This window comes from Cherax quadricarinatus, chromosome 82, assembly GCF_038502225.1.
Source record: "Cherax quadricarinatus isolate ZL_2023a chromosome 82, ASM3850222v1, whole genome shotgun sequence".
NCBI lineage: Eukaryota > Metazoa > Arthropoda > Malacostraca > Decapoda > Parastacidae > Cherax > Cherax quadricarinatus.
Genome location: NC_091373.1, coordinates 20138947 through 20156617, shown reverse-complemented (window position 1 = coordinate 20156617; position 17671 = coordinate 20138947). Strand labels below are relative to the sequence as shown.

Genomic DNA, 17671 nt, shown 5'->3' with positions numbered 1-17671 from the left:
ACGTGCAGTAAAGGATCTCTGTACACTCTCTAGACCTGCGATTTCACGTGCTTTGAATGGAGATGTTAATGTACAGCAGTATTCCAGCCTAGAGAGAACAAGTGATTTGAAAAGGATCATCAGTGGCTTGGCATCTCTCGTTTTGAACGTTCTCATTATCCATCTTATCATTTTCTTTGCACGTGCGATCGTGGCACTTTTGTGATCCTTGAAAGTGAGATCCTCAGACATTACTACTCCCAGGTCCCTTACATTATTTTTCCGCTTTATTGTATGGCCAGAGTTTGTAGTATACTCTGTTCTAGTTATTATCTCCTCCAGTTTTCCATAACGGAGTAGTTGGAATTTGTCCTCATTGAACATCATATGACTCGTCTGAGTCTTCTGCTTCCAATTGTGACCCCTTGTTTCTGTGTCCCCTCTCTGGAACAACCTCTGTATACCTTATCTATTCCACGCAGTGTTTTATATGTCGTTATCATGTCTCCCCTGACCCGCCTGTCCTCCAATGTCCTCAGTCCGACTTCCCTCAACCTTTCTTCGTAGGACATACCCCTGAGCTCCGGAACTAGCCATGTTGCAAACCTTTGCACTTTTCTTGACGTGTTTGACCAGGTGTGGATTCCAAACTGGAGCTGCATACTCTTGTATGGGCCTGATGTACACAGTGTACAGTATTTTGAACGATTCCTTACTAAGGTATCGGAACGCTATTCTCAGGTTTGCCAGGCGCCAGTATGCTGCACCAGTTATCTGGTTGATGTGTGCCTCCAGAGACATGCTTGGTGTTATGGTCACTCCAAGATCTTTCTCCTTGAGCGAGGTTTGCAGTCCTTGGCCACCTAGTCTATACTCTGTCTGCGGTCTTCTTTGCCCTTCTCCGATCTTCATGACTTTGCACTTGGCAGGGTTGAAATCAAGAAGCCAGTTGCTGGACCACGCATCCAGCTTGTCCAGGTCTCGTTGAAGTCCTGCCTGGTCCTCATCTGATTTAATTCTCCTCATTAACTTCACATCAACTGCGACCAGGGACACCTCTGAGTCTATCCCTTCCATCATGTCATTCGCATATACCAGAAATAGCACTGGTCCTAGGACCGACCCCTGTGGGACCCCACTCATCACAGATGCCCATCCTGTGATACCTCATCCCGTACCATGACTTGTTGTTGCCTCCCTGTCAGGTATTCTCTGATCCATTGCAGTGTCCTTCCTGTTATACGTGCCTGATCCTCCAGGTTCTGCACTAGTCTCTTGTGAGGAACTGTGTCGAAGGCCTTCTTGCGGTCCAACAAAATGCAATCAACCCACCCCTCTCTCTCGTGTCGCACTTCTGTAACTTTGTCATAGTACTTCAGAAGGTTTGTGACACAGGATTTGCCTTCCATGAATCCGTGCTGGTTATTGTATATAATCTTGTTCCATTCCAGGTGCTCCACCACTCTCCTCCTGATAAACTTCACCATGACTTTGCATACTATACAGGCCAATGACACTGGTCTGTAATTTAGTGCCTCTTTTCTGTCTCCTTTTTTAAAACTGGGAACTACATTTGCCATCTTCCATACCTCAGATAGTTGCCCAGTTTCAAGGGATATGTTGAAGATTGTGGTTAATGGCACAACACTATATCTGCTCCCTCCCTGAAGACCCATGGGGAGATGTTGTCCGGTCCCATTGCCTTTGAAGTATCAAGGTCACTTAGCAGCTTCTTCACCTCCTCCTCAGTTGTGTGCATATCGTCCAGCACCTGTTGGTCTAGTCCCTGTTGGTGTCCCCCCTCTGTCCTGTCTTCCAAGAGTCCTTCCTGTCTCCACTGTGAATACTTCCTTAAATCTCCTGTTGAGCTCCTCGCATACCTCTTGATCGTTTCTTGTGAGTTCCCCACTTTCTTTCCTCAGCCTGATCACCTGGTCTTTGACTGTCATCTTTCTCCTAATGTGGCTAAACAGCAGTTTCGGGTCAGACTTGGCTTTCGATTCTATGTCATTTTCGTACTATAGCTGGGCCTCCCTCCTTATCTGTGCATATTCGTTTCTGGCTCTTCGACTGATCTCCTTGTTTTCCTGGGTCCTTTGCCTTCTATACCTCTTCCATTCTCTAATTCACTTAGTTTTTGCCTCCCTGCACCTTTGGGTAAACCAAGGACTCGCTTTGGTCTTCCCATTGTTTCTGTTGCCCTTGGGAACAAACCCTTCCTTTGCCTTCTTGTATTTTGTTGTTACATACTCCATCATTTCATTTACTGTCCTTCCTACCAATTCTCTGTCCCCCTGCACCTCCCGCAGGAAGTTCCTCATACCTGTGTAGTTCCCCTTTTATAGTTTGGCTTTTCCCATTTGACTCCTGTTACCCTCTCCACCTGTAACTCTACTATGTAATCAAAACTCAGGACTACGTGGTCACTAGCTCCGAGGGGCCTCTCATATGTGATGTCATCAATGTCTTAGCTACTCAGGGTGAACACAAGGTCTGGTCTTGCTGGTTCATCCTCCCCTCGCTCTCTGGTAGTGTCCCTGATGTGTTGATGCATGAGGTTTTCCAGTACCACATCCATCATCTTGGGTCTCCATGTTTCGGGGCCCCCATGAGGCTCCAGGTTTTCCCAGTTGATCCCCCCATGGTTGAAATCACCCATAACCAGTAACTTTGCTCTGCACGTTTGAGCTCTTTGGGCCACCTCAGCTAGTGTGTCCATCATCTCTCTGTTGTTCTCATCATATTCCTCCCTTGGCCTCCTGCAGTTCTGTGGTGGGTTATACATCACAGCAATGACTACCTTATTTTCCCAAGATTGAATTGTGCCTGCTATGTGGTCCTTTTCTCCAATCTCGTCCATGCCCTCCATTTCCTCGAAACTCCATCGGTTTTTTATGAGCAGTGCAGCCCCTCCTCCCCCTCTGCTCCTTTTATCTTTCCTCAGGATCTGATATCCCGATGGGAAGACTGCATCTGTTATTGTCTCAGTGAGTTTCGTTTCTGTGACTGCTATGATGTCCGGGGACTTCTCGTTGATTCTTTCATGCCATTCCTCGTATTTATTTGCTATTTCATCTGCATTTGTGTACTACACCTTCAGCTTCTTGTCTATCACGGTGGACCTGGGAGAATATTGGGGTTGGGGGGTGGGAGCCCTGGGGGGGTTATGGGGGTTTGTGGTGTGGGTGGGATTTGTGGTGGGGGTGAGGGCAGAGTGTCCATAGGGAGCCGCTGTGGCAGCGGGGTTTGTGATGTGTAGGGGTGAGAGCAGGGGGAACAGCGTGTGGGTGTTGGTTGAGATTGTTCAGCTGCACTGGGGTTTTCACAGTGTAGGTGGGGTTTGTGGTGGGGGTGGGGCTTCACGATTGGTCTTCCTGTACTCATCTTTTTCTGAATCCCAGCCCCCTCATCTGTGACTGGCATAGAAGTCCCTGATATCATTCCTGTGCTGTCATTTGTCTCTCTATTCTGTTTCAATATTTTTAGCTCCTCTTCTAAGCACTTTATCTTATCTTCTGCTGCTAAGACTTGTAGTCCCCACTTCCTGCTCTCTTCAGCTATCCTCTCCTCCATTACCCTGCCGAGCTCAGCTAGCTTCCTTCCCCACTCTTCCTCCATTTTTGTGAGCTCTACCTCCCAGTCTTCCCTCCCAGGTTCCTCTATCCTGGGTTCGACCTCCAGACCCCTGGGTCTCCGCCCTCTTGGGTTACCCATTTTTTTTTACCACAGAAAGGAGCTTGTGTGTGAGAGAGAGGGAGGGAGAGAGAGAGGGATAGAGAGAGAGGGATAGAGAGAGAGGGATAGAGAGAGAGGGATAGAGAGAGAGGGAGAGAGAATGATGGGAAGAAGGCTAGGGATAATTAGTGGGGAGGGAGGGGAGTTAGGGGAGGCCAAGGGAGGAAAGGGAAGATGAATGGAAGATGTGTGTGAGGAGGGGAGAGAGAGACTGAGACGTAGAGAGAGAAGATAGAAAGGAAGAGATAGAGCTAGAGCAGAGGGAGGGGAAAGATGGTAAGAGGGGGATAGAGAGAAAGGGAGAGAGAGAGAGAGAGAGAGAGAGAGAGAGAGAGAGAGAGAGAGAGAGAGAGAGAGAGAGAGAGAGAGAGAGAGAGAGAGAGAAGGAGAGAGAGAGAGTGAGGGAGAGAGGGCTTGGACCGGATGTCCAGTGATGGGTAGGGGAGGTAGGTGGTATGTGGTTGACTGTGGGGTGACTGTTACTCCACTCTCGTGTATGTGTGTGTGTGTACTCACCTATTTGTACTCACCTATTTGTGGTTGCAGGGGTCGAGTCCTAGCTCCTGGCCCCGCCTCTTCACCGGTTGCTACTAGGCCCTCTCTCCCCCCGCTCCATGAGCTTTATCAAACCTTGTCTTAAAACTGTGTATGGTTCCTGTGTGTGTGTATGTGTGAGTGTGCCCCCACTTCTAAGTATTCATACTGCTAATAAATACCAATAGTAATACCAGTAATTCTAAAACTTACCAATAGTAATTCTAAGACTTATCAATTCTACTTATAAAATACAGAAAGTAACTAGGTTCTGAAACTTAGCTTCTCTCAACTTCTACAAGTGTCTGACGTTATCCCTCGCTAGACCGCTTCACTTCCTCACACTCTCGTCAACCCTGTCTCCACCTTATCTATGATATTTCTACTCTAATTCTAGTAATAGCTTGCAGGAGTGACCAGTATCTAACAGTGAAGCAGAGACCAGAATCTGACAACATGCAACCACAATAGGTGAGCAATACTTGCGCTGGCAGTGAGGCGATGACAAGTTGCCAGATGCTGATGACGTAGTAATCGTACATAGGCCTTGTATCACTATTTTGAAAATCCTTCACCTGTGATGTTTATAACCATATATGCTCATACATCCCGCATTCCTCAAGTGATTTCACTTTTCACTTATGATGGAATACACTTCACATTCGGCGGTTACACTTTATATGTATAATGGCACACAACCGTGACGTCACTGCTTCAGCAGGCCTACTCCTGCCACCTTCCCTAGTTATATATTTTATTTTTCCTTTCTCCTTTCGCTAATTAACTTTTCACTCTCACTGTATGGTGCCCCACATTTCACTTGTTAACCAGTCTCTCGTAATTCTTGAACACCCGCTTCCACACTCGCTTTGGTCTTTGTATATTTGAAACTGTGTGGCAACAGGTGCCTACTAGACCCCTAACGGTTTGGCACTTTGAAATATTAATGATTTCAGACTTCCTCTCGACTTTTTTTTAACTAATAACATTGGTTATCACTCGTAGGATTGCTCACTGACGTTGTCACTACCACTGATTACTGCTAGCAGTTACTGTGCACCTTAAAAACACTAAGGTTTTCGGAGCCTTGTGCACCCACGTCTGTGTGACTGTGTGACTGTGTGTATGTGTGTGTGTGTGTTTGTGTGTGTGTGTGTGGTGTGTGTGTGTGTGTGTGTGTGTGTGTGTGTGTGTGTGTGTGTGTGTGTGTGTGTGTGTGTGTGTGTGTGTGTGTGTATACTCAGTTGTACTCACTTAGTTGTGGTTGCAAGGGTCGAGTGAAAGCTCCTGGCTCTGCCTATTCACTGGTCTCTACTAGGTCACTCTTCCTGCTCCATGAGCTTTATCATACCTGTTTGTGTGTGTGTTTGTGTGTATCTGTGTGTCTGTTTTCACCTAATTGTTCTCGCCTAACTGTTATTGCAGTGCTCGAGCCATTGCTCCTGGCCCCACCTCTTTGCTGGTCGTTACTAGGTCCACTCTCTCCCTTTTCCATGAACTTTATCATACCTCTTCTTAAAGCTATGTATGGATCCAGACTATTCCACTTCCTAACAACTCTATAACTGAAGAAATACTTCCTAACATCCCTGTGACTCATCCGTGTCTTCAGTTTCCAATTATGACCCCTTGTTGCTGTGTCCCATCTCTGAAACATCATGTCTCCGCCCACCCTGTCAATTCCTCTCAGTATATTATATGTCGTTATCATGTCCCCCCTATCCCTCCTGTCCTCCAGTATCGTCAGATAGATTTCTCCTAACTTCTCCTAGTTGGACATGCCCCTTAGCCCCAGGACTAGTCTTGTTGCAAACCTCTACACCTTTTCTAATTTCTGGACGTGCTTGACCAGGTGTGGGATCCAAACTGGTGCTGCATACTTCAATATGGACCTGACGGACACGGTGTAGTCTTGAACGATTCCCTACTGAGATGCCGAAATGCTATTCTTAGGTTTGCCAGACGCCCATATGCTGCAGCAGTTATTTGGCTGATGTGTTCCTCAGGAGATGTGCTTGATATTATGCTCACCCCAAGATTCTTTTCCTTGAACGAGGTTTGGAGTCTTTGGCTCCCTAGCCTGTACTCTGTCTGCGGTCTTCTTTGTCCTTCCCCCATTCTTCATGACTTTACACTTGGCATGGTTAAACTCCAGAAGCCAGTTACTGGACCAGACTTGGAGCCTATCCAGATGCCTTTGTAGTCCTGCCTGATCCACTTCTGATTTAATTCTCCTCGTTAGCTTCACATTGTCTGCAAACAGGGACACTTCTGAGTCTATTCATTTCGTCATGTCATTCACATACACCAGAAACCGCACTTCTCCTGGACTGTCCCCTGAGGAACCCCGCTCGTCACAGGCGCCCACTCTGACACCTCATTACGTACCAAGACTCGTTGTTGCCTCCCTGTCAGGTATTCTCTGGTCCATTGCAGTGCCTTTCCTGTTATGCTTGCCTGATTCTCTAGCTTTTGCACTAACCTATTGTGAGGAACTGTGTCACAAGCCTTCTTGCAGTCCAAGAAAATGCAATCTACCCAACCCTCTCTCTCTCTCTCTCTCTTGTCTCACTTCCATCACCTTGTCAAAAAACTCCAATAGATTTGAGACACAGGATTTCCCTTCCATGATACCGTGTTGTTTCTCGTGTATAAGCTTGTTCCTTTCTAGGTGCTCCACAATTCTTCTGATAATCTTCTCCATGACTTTTCATACTATACATGTCAGTAACACTTGTGTGTAGTCTAATGTCACGTGTCTGTCTCTTTTCTTAAAACCTGGGACTACATTTGCTGTCTTCCACATCTCAGGTAGTTGCCCAGTTTCGATGAATGTGTTAAAGATTGTTGTTAGTGGCACACATAGCTCAGCTCCCTCTCTCAGGTTCCACCCCCTTTGAGGTATCTGATTCACTTAGCAGCCTCGTCACATCTTCCTCGGTTGTGTGTATTGTGTCCAGCACTTGTTAGTGTACCCCACCATTCCGGATTTCCGGAGCCCATTCTGTCTCCACTGAAAATGCTTCCTTGAACCTCATGTTGAGCTCTTCGCATACTTCTTGGTCGTTTCTTTTGAATTCCCCTCCTTCCTTCCTCAGCCTGATTGCCTGGTCCTTGACTGTTGTCCTCTTCCTGATGTGGCTGTAAAACAGCTTCAGGTCAGACTAGGCTTTCGATGCTATGTCGTTTTGGTATTGCCACTGGGCCTCCCTCCTTATCTTTGCATGTTTATTTCATGCTCTTCAACTAATCTGTTTATTTTCTTGGGCCCTTTGTTTTCTGTACCTTTTCCAGTCTCTAGCACAAGTAGTTTTGGCCTCTTTACACCTTTGGGTAAACCAAGGGCTTATTCTGGTCTTTCCATTATTTCTGTTGCCCTTGGGAACAAACCTCTACTCTGCCTCCATACATTTTGTTGTCACGTAGTCCATCATTTCATTTATTGATTTTCCCACCAGTTCTCTTTCTTACTGAACCTCAAGCAGGAAATTCCTCATGCCTGTGTAGTGTCCTCTTTTGTAGCTTGGTTTCTTCCATCCTACTCCTCCTGCTTCCCTCCCCACCTGTAGCTCTACTATGTATATGGAGATGAAGACCACGCATAATAATACTACAATTCTTTGTATAAAAACAATGTATGTGTGCCCTGAACAACTATCTAACGTCATTACCACTGAAAAAATGTTTTCCTAAATTTTTAATTACGTATGAAATGCTAATTAAAATCAATACAAGTATGATTTTTTATTCTAATGATTTTTAACCAAAAATCTCAAATTATAGTGGGAAAAAATATGTTTTATAAAAATGTTTGGATAAAGATGGAAAACATGAGAATATTTCTTTTATTTGTATTCAAATGTGAAAAACCTTTCTTACTTACCTTTGTCTACTTATGTGTGGACAGCTGGAGGAGATCAGTAAGTTCCTTATGCCTGGGCAGTACAACAACATGATCTGGTTCTATCAAGAGTGTGACGAGAATGTTGACGATGGTACCATACATGAGGAGGACGACACTGACACCAAGGTCAGACACAACACCACTTATACTCAATATTAATAATATTAGTAACATATATATATATATATATATATATATATATATATATATATATATATATATATATATATATATATATATATATATATATATATATATATATATATATATATATATATATATATATATATATATATATATATATATATATATATATATATATATATATATATATATATATATATATATATATATATATATATATATATATATATATATATATATATATATATATATATATATATATATATATATATATATATATATATATATATATATATATATATATATATATATATATATATATATATATATATATGCAATAAGATCACAGTAAACAGCTGATTTCAGAATATGCAAAACAATCACTCTGAAAGAATAGAGAAATTCCAAGCGATTTCGTGACTACTCACATTATCAAGGAACTATGAAAGTAAAGCATCCAAGGAAGCTATATAAGGGGTCTGGCCAACACGTCACTATCAGATCCCACAACGGTTAAACACCTGACGCGCGCCGGCCCAACTGGACAGGTCCTTTGCACAACTCACCAACAAACTGTTCTACCCAAGAATCTTCATACAGTAAAAAAAGTTTTGATAAAGAATTCCCCCCAAAATACTGATGATGGATGTGTCTATAAGATTCCTTGTAAAGTTTGCGATAAAGTTTATTTCGGTCAAACTGGTAAAAGTCTCGAACTTAGATCAAAACAATATAAATATAGCATTAGAACTGGACAAGATTCCAATGCTTTATTTATTCACGTGAGAGATTTTAACCATCCAATTGATTTTCAAAAAGTTGAGAAAGTTGTATCAAGCAAGTCCATGGTTGACAGAAATATAATTGAATCTTGTTTCATAAAAAGCAGTTTTGAAAATAATATGAATGTTTCCTTAGGTTTATATATATATATATATATATATATATATATATATATATATATATATATATATATATATATATATATATATATATATATATATATATATATATATATATATATATATATATATATATATATATATATATATATATATATATATATATATATATATATATATATATATATATATATATATTATAATATATATATATATGTCGTGCCGAATAGGCAGAACTTGCGATCTTGGCTTAAATAGCAACGCTCATCTTGCCATATAGGACAAGCGAAAATTTGTGTATGCAATAATTTCGCCAAAATCATTCTGAACCTAATGAAAAAAATGTATTTCACTGTGCTTGTTTAGTATTTAATTATTGTAAACAAATCTAAAATATATTTAGTTGAGTTAGGTTAAAATAAATTGCGCTTGTTATAATAAGGTTAGGAAAGTTTTCTAAGTTCCTTTTGGTGCAAAATTATAATTTTTTACATCAACATTAATGAAAAAAATAAATCTATAAACGTATAAGAGAAAATTTTAGAAAGGACTTAGCTTTAACTGAGTTCTTGCTAATTGACCAGTTTTACATATTCGGCACGACATATATATATATATATATAATATATATATATATTTTTATTTTTTATTATCACACCGGCCGATTCCCACCAAGGCAGGGTGGCCCGAAAAAGAAAAACTTTCACCATCATTCACTCCATCACTGTCTTGCCAGAAGGGTGCTTTACACTACAGTTTTTAAACTGCAACATTAACACCCCTCCTTCAGAGTGCAGGCACTGTACTTCCCATCTCCAGGACTCAAGTCCGGCCTGCCGGTTTCCCTGAATCCCTTCATAAATGTTACTTTGCTCACACTCCAACAGCACGTCAAGTATTAAAAACCATTTGTCTCCATTCACTCCTATCAAACACGCTCACGCATGCCTGCTGGAAGTCCAAGCCCCTCGCACACAAAACCTCCTTTACCCCCTCCCTCCAACCCTTCCTAGGCCGACCCCTACCCCGCCTTCCTTCCACTACAGACTGATACACTCTTGAAGTCATTCTGTTTCGCTCCATTCTCTCTACATGTCCGAACCACCTCAACAACCCTTCCTCAGCCCTCTGGACAACAGTTTTGGTAATCCCGCACCTCCTCCTAACTTCCAAACTACGAATTCTCTGCATTATATTCACACCACACATTGCCCTCAGACATGACATCTCCACTGCCTCCAGCCTTCTCCTCGCTGCAACATTCATCACCCACGCTTCACACCCATATAAGAGCGTTGGTAAAACTATACTCTCATACATTCCCCTCTTTGCCTCCAAGGACAAAGTTCTTTGTCTCCACAGACTCCTAAGTGCACCACTCACTCTTTTTCCCTCATCAATTCTATGATTCACCTCATCTTTCATAGACCCATCCGCTGACACGTCCACTCCCAAATATCTGAATACGTTCACCTCCTCCATACTCTCTCCCTCCAATCTGATATTCAATCTTTCATCATATATATATATATATATATATATATATATATATATATATATATATATATATATATATATATATATATATATATATATATATTATATATATATATATATATATATATATATATATATATATATATATATATATATATATATATATATATATATATATATATATATATATATATATATATATATATATATTAAATAAATTATACATATTATATAAATGTATATCATCGACTCAAGGTTGAGGGACTGATTACCTCATTCTCCTCCTGTTCTTCAAGTTTATACTTTGTATGGACTGATGAAGCCACTGTGTGGCGAAACGTTTCCTCAATAAAGATACCCAAGAGTTGCACATGTGTCTAATTTAACAACGTGTCGGTTCTCTGAACCCTTCATCTTCACTACTCTTTGTGTTTGATTGGTTCGATTATTGAATTATACCTTGACCCTGATGAGAGTATTTTGACCCAAGGAAATTAATTTATTCTCTCCTTCCTTGGATTGAATCTGTATGCCTCACATTTCACGGGCACTACATGACTCCTACTGGATTAGTACAAAATACAATAATTGTGAAGTACATCGATCTTTAATGGCTGATTCATCTTATGAAATGGATGGAAAAATTCATTGCCCATAAACTGAGGAGGTTCACATTTTGGTGGATTCTGAAATAATCTGAGAATGCCACTTTTGGTCGTCTTGAAACTTGTGCGGATGTTTTTCCCTGAAATGAAGTTTTGCCTTGATTTTAATTAGGTTTAATGCGATAATTATCATTAATCAATCTAGTTTCTCTGAAATAACTGCAGAATGTCTTTTCTGATCAGAAATTAATCACAGTGTCTGACATGATTGTGTCACCCTAAGTTAAATTTTCATAAATTTCATATAATGACATTTATTTAATTACTTATACGCCTAATTTCATATTGCAAATTTGGAGTGGCTTCAAATTTAATGTACTGGTGTATTTAATAACATTTAAGAATATTAGTTTCACTGAGACAATAAGAGAAAGCCCCTTCAGCTTGGCCTTAAAGCTGGTACTTTTTAACACGATGTTTAATTTCGTTTTGTGCTGTGTATGCCCTAATTTGTTCTTATAATTGAAGAAACTGATAACTTGTGATAACTTGTTAGTACCTCTTCTGAATCACAATCGTCATTGCAAACATTTAAGTGCATTAGAAATTAGTGTTGCACTGTTCACTATTCATTACACATGCATTGATGTACAGGGGCTGGGGTAATGAAATATAGAGCAGACCTTTCTCGGATTGTGAAGCAACTGATATACATTTTATTATTATTATTATTATTATTATTATTATTATTATTATTATTATTATTATTATTATTATTATTATTATCATCATTATTATTATTATTATATTATTATTATTATTATTATTATTATTATTATTGACAGCTACCATCCTCACCACTACTGTCTCAGCCCTCAAGTGGTGCATCTCGTCGTAGTTCCACCGTGAGTGGACCAACAGAAATGCACCAGTCGCGACGTAACTCTACTGCAACTGAACACACCGAAGATGGTAGGTACTCATGTTCAAGATGGTAAGTGCTCATTCTCGTGATGGTAAGTGCTCATTCTCATGATGATAGATGCTCACTCTCAAGATGGTAGGTCTTCATTCTCAAGATGGTAGATGCTCACTCTCAAGATGGTAGGTGCTCACTCTCAAGATGGTAGATGCTCACTCTCAAGATGGTAGGTACTCACTCTCAAGATGGTAGGTGCTCACTCTTAAGATGGTAGGTGCTCCCTCTCAAGATGGTAGATGCTCACTCTCAAGATGGTAGGAGCTCACTCTCAAGATGGTAGGTGCTCACTCTCAAGATGGTAGGAGCTCACTCTCAAGATGGTAGGTGCTCACTCTCAAGATGGTAGATGCTCACTCTCAAGATGGTAGGAGCTCACTCTCAAGATGGTGGGAGCTCACTCTCAAGATGGTAGATGCTCACTCTCAAGATGGTAGGTGCTCACTCTCAAGATGGTAGATGCTCACTCTCAAGATGGTAGGAGCTCACTCTCATGATGGTAGGAGCTCACTCTCAAGATGGTAGGAGCTCACTCTCAAGATGGTAGGTGCTCACTCTCAAGATGGTAGATGCTCACTCTCAAGATGGTAGGTACTCACTCTCAAGATGGTAGGTGCTCACTCTTAAGATGGTAGGTGCTCCCTCTCAAGATGGTAGATGCTCACTCTCAAGATGGTAGGAGCTCACTCTCAAGATGGTAGGTGCTCACTCTCAAGATGGTAGGAGCTCACTCTCAAGATGGTAGGTGCTCACTCTCAAGATGGTAGATGCTCACTCTCAAGATGGTAGGAGCTCACTCTCAAGATGGTAGGAGCTCACTCTCAAGATGGTAGATGCTCACTTTCAATGTGCTAAGTAACCACGAAAATCCTTGAATCATACGTCCTTGAAGTGTTAGACGCATTATCAATCTCGCTAAGGAAGCCACATAACAGGAATTATTTACCAAGATGCGCATGTCTCTCAGTGTATATATGCAGAGGAATAATTGAATCCCTATGCTAGGGATTAAAGTATTATTTACAGAGTGTGGTAAGATAACCTTAATGACCCTCACATAGTAAATAGCTTTAAGTTGCATTAACCATCCATTACAAAAAGTCAATGTGATATAGTGGAACTATAATTGTTAAGAATGGTTTTCCGTGAATAAATTTGTAACCTGATGTAAGAAAACCATTTCATTCTCACAATTCCTTTCCCTTGCATATTTTTCATCTACTCTTTCACCAATACATTCCCACACTTAATTCTTACTTTTTTGTCTGTCTGTCTGTCTATCTCTCTCTCTCTCTCTCTCTTCGTGGTCCTGCTGTCAAGTCAGGATGGTGCCTTCACCGGCATGGTATCCTAATTTATATTATACAATATATGTTGATCATTTTAGTGTTTAAAGGTATGAATCCAGTAAGTCACTTAAAAACAAAGATACAGGAAATAAATATGAAAATTTCATTTAAATTTTGTAAAAATAAAAACGAAAATATAAGTCAAACTTATGTAGGAGTATAGTCAATTTTACCAAATTTAATAACTCTTATCCAGTGTGAATAAGTGATTTTGTTGTATTAGAGTTAGAGATTGCTACAGTAATATAACCCTTGAAGAATACGCACTGTCTGTCCACTTCATTAAAAAAAAAATTTAAGGCTGGATGTCGTGAGCTTTCCAGCCGTGAGTTATATGACTGGTGTCTACATTATAACTGTCTTATACCCTTGAGTGGTAGCCTTACCAGCTGTCCCACACATGCACTCTTGCGCACATCGGGGTGTAACCTGATTCAGGTTAGGCATCAATGTTCAGTGAGTGACTCAAACTCAACCGTCAAATTCCTAAGTGATTATACTGATATACCATTGACATAACATACTACTGACAGCTTGGATCATGCTACAAGCATGGTGTTCTCGTCATGCAAGCACATTATCTAACAATTCATACAGTGTAAACGAACTGTCAGACTCTACAGAGATTAATATCAGGCAGTGATTCTATACGATGCAAAATAATGTTGTACAACAGAAAAATTCATATATCATACTCGTGGATCATAGTGAATCAGAGTAGATCACTGGGGATCATAACAGATCAAGAGAGAATCAGTCGATTGCCATTCCAGTTGTTTTACGGGTTTTGGAGTTAGTTTTATGCAAGAGTGAAGAGTACAGACGCCCCCAACTTACGAACAAGTTACGTTCCAAAAGGCTGTTCGTATCTTGAATTGTTCGTAAGTTGTTATTTTGCCATTTTTCTGTTGTAACGATTATTATTATTGTTTTTAATATTATTATCATTATTATTGTTGTTCTCTCTTTGCGCCGTTGTTAGTTGAAAACTTAAAGACGATGCTGTAAAGTGCACAGTATCAGTAATGTAGGGTTCTTAACACTAAAGCATATTTTAATAAATACTGTTCGTATGTCCGAATGTTCGTAACTCGAATGTTCGTAAGTAGGATAGCGTCTGTATTTAAGAGGGAAGGATAACGTGCTGCAAGCAGGTCACATCTGCTAAGGTCCAGATCTCGTAGAAGACATGAATATTCAATGTGCAATATAAAGTGACCCACAGTCATACAGAATGGCACACAGTCATGTATCCTGATACATAATCATGTCACTTGGCATACAGTCATGCAGAGCAACTCTTAAACACTAAGAATCTTAAGTAAAGTACAAGAACACACAAAAAAGGAAGCAACTAAATGCATGAATAGTCACTATTTTATACAAAGTATGGCAGACATGTAAGGTGACACTGCCACAATACAATGACACAGTCAAACAAAACTTACGAAGTATAGCAAAAACCCGAAGATTTTAAATAAATGACTTAGGTGACGACCTTTCTCTGCAAGGTATTCACATTCAACTCAAACTCTCTTAGGATGAGATTTACATACGCAATGGAGTGTTCAGTACAATAAATGAGATTAAGGCTAGAATTCACAGGGTCACTAGTACGATGGTTAGGTCTGGAAAGAGCAGCGTCATGTTGGTCAAACCTTAGTTCTCCAGTCTGGTTGTCAGAAGTCTCGCCAATATTATCACAAATCAACATCGTTTAGTGAAGATATGACACTTTACTCTGTTCGCTGCTTATTTCTCTAACTTTGTATTTATTACCCCTTATATGTTCAATAACTCAATAAAGACCTAAAAACTTTTGATCAAACTTTGGCACTGCAGAGGTGGCACTGAATTTAATATGACTCGAGCCTACTTTAATTTTGGCTGACTTTTCTCGAGTATTCGTGACTAGTAAATTCTGCTGTTGACTTTTGAAGTATTTCTTTGATTCTCTTTAATATGCTTTGTGCTGTACACTTACGTGTCATTACGTTCAAAAAAGCATAAAGTGAGTATCAAATACCGATACATTGTATGCAGAATTAATTTCACACTGAAAACCAAGGAATTCTTCATCCCATGTTTCGCTGTTTGGATTAATTGTTATTCATAAAGCATCTAATACTTTCTTGATTTTCCTTTCAGCTAAACTTTTATTAGCAGGATGATGGAGGACTATAGTGGACTTACTGATCTTGCATAAAGTACACAATTTTTCTTTACAAAATTCATTTCCATTATTTGTCACAAGGAACTTTGGTCTAGTATGCCTGCAGATAATTCATTCCCTAATACTACTGCCTCTGCAATTTTTTTGGCAATAATTACTAATTCACAGTATCGTGTGAAATGATCAACCATCACACATGGAGGGAACACCGGAAGTTGGTTAATAAGTCAAGTGATATTCTCAGCCATGGTTCGCTGGTAGTTGGGGAAACTTAACGGGGTTAGATCTTCCGACATTACCCTTCCGTTGCATTCATTCTTTACACTTCTTTACGTGTAGGTGTGAAACAGTAAGAGCGAGAGAAATTCTCATCTTGAAACCAACTAGTGAAGGTGTTGCAGGCATGAGAACTGATACGAACCTTAGCTACACCTGGCGAGCGAGTTTAAAAATACTGTCCTTAGCCCTAGTAGCCTAATGAAACTTGCTTCTGAAGCTCGGTCTCCAGCAGCATTATTGTCCTTGTGTGTGTATATATATATATATATCAGACCGGCCGTATCCCACCAAGGCAGGGTGGCCCAAAAAGAAAAACGAAAGTTTCTCTTTTTAAATTTAGTAATTTATACGGGAGAAGGGGTTACTAGCCCCTTGCTCCCGGCATTTTAGTCACCTCTTACAACACGCATGGCTTACGGAGGAAGAATTCTGTTCCACTTCCCCATGGAGATAAGAGGAAATAAACAAGAACAAGAACTAGAAAGAAAATAGAAGAATGCCCAGAGGGATGTGTGTATAAATATATATATATATATATATATATATATATATATATATATATATATATATATATATATATATATATATATATATATATATATATATATGCTTGTACATGTATGTGTAGTGTGACCTAAGTGTAAGTAGAAGTAGCAAGACGTACCTGAAATCTTGCATGTTTATGAGACAGAAAAAAGGACACAAGCAATCCTACCATCATGTAAAACAATTACAGGCTTTCGTTTTACACTCACTTGGCAGGACGGTAGTACCTCCCTGGGTGGTTCCTTGATAATGTGAGTAGTCACGAAAGCGCTTGGAATTTCTCTATTCTTTCACAGGGGTTGTTTTGCATATTCTGAAATTACCTGTGTTTACTGTATTCTTATTGCATATATACATACATATATATATATATATATATATATATATATATATATATATATAGATATATATATATATATATATATATATATATATAGATATATATATATATGTTGTCAGTGGCTTTCTTAAAGTCTGTCGGAGTTAGGGTAATGTCGAAAAACTGGCATACACTGATTGAGTTTTGAGGCTCATTCATGAAAAAATCATTTGGATTATCGATCTTTAGACTGATTAGTGGCTCTCTAAACACAGAGTCGTATTGGGATTTCAGTACCTCACTCATTTCCTTGTTGTCATCTGTGTAGGTCCCATCTTGTCTGAGCAAGGGCCCGATACTAGATGTGGTATTTACCTTGTTTTTGGCATATGAAAAGAAATATATCGAATTTCTCTCAATTTCACTAATCGTTTTTAGCCTCTCTTGTCTCTCTTGGGTCCTGTAGGAGTCCTTTAACTTTAGTTCGATATTTTCCACTTCCCTGGTCGGTGCTTCATTCCGTGTATCAGATAATCTAGCATATTTGAGGAGCTCAGTGATTCTTCGTCGTCTTCTGTAGAGGGAGCGTCTTTCTCTCTCCAGTTTACTTCTTCTCTTCTTCTTTCTTAGGGGAATATGCATTGAACTTACTTCAGCTGCTAGGAAGTTGAGCCTTTCTAGGCACTGGTTTGGATCTTTGTTATTTAAGACATCTTCGTAACATGT

General features: G+C 39.9%; 1 protein-coding gene across 1 annotated transcript in view; it reads left to right on the top strand.

Annotated features, from left to right (window-relative positions):
* LOC138855145 (dynein axonemal heavy chain 5-like) overlaps positions 1-17671 on the top strand; it is a gene marked incomplete at its 5' end in the record, with an annotated part of 58052 nt that overhangs the window by 10410 nt on the left and 29971 nt on the right. Inside the window, 2 exons of the mRNA XM_070102647.1 lie at positions 8156-8278; positions 12146-12272. Coding sequence (XP_069958748.1) covers positions 8156-8278; positions 12146-12272 — 250 coding nt within the window. The remainder of the gene's footprint in view (positions 1-8155; positions 8279-12145; positions 12273-17671) is intronic.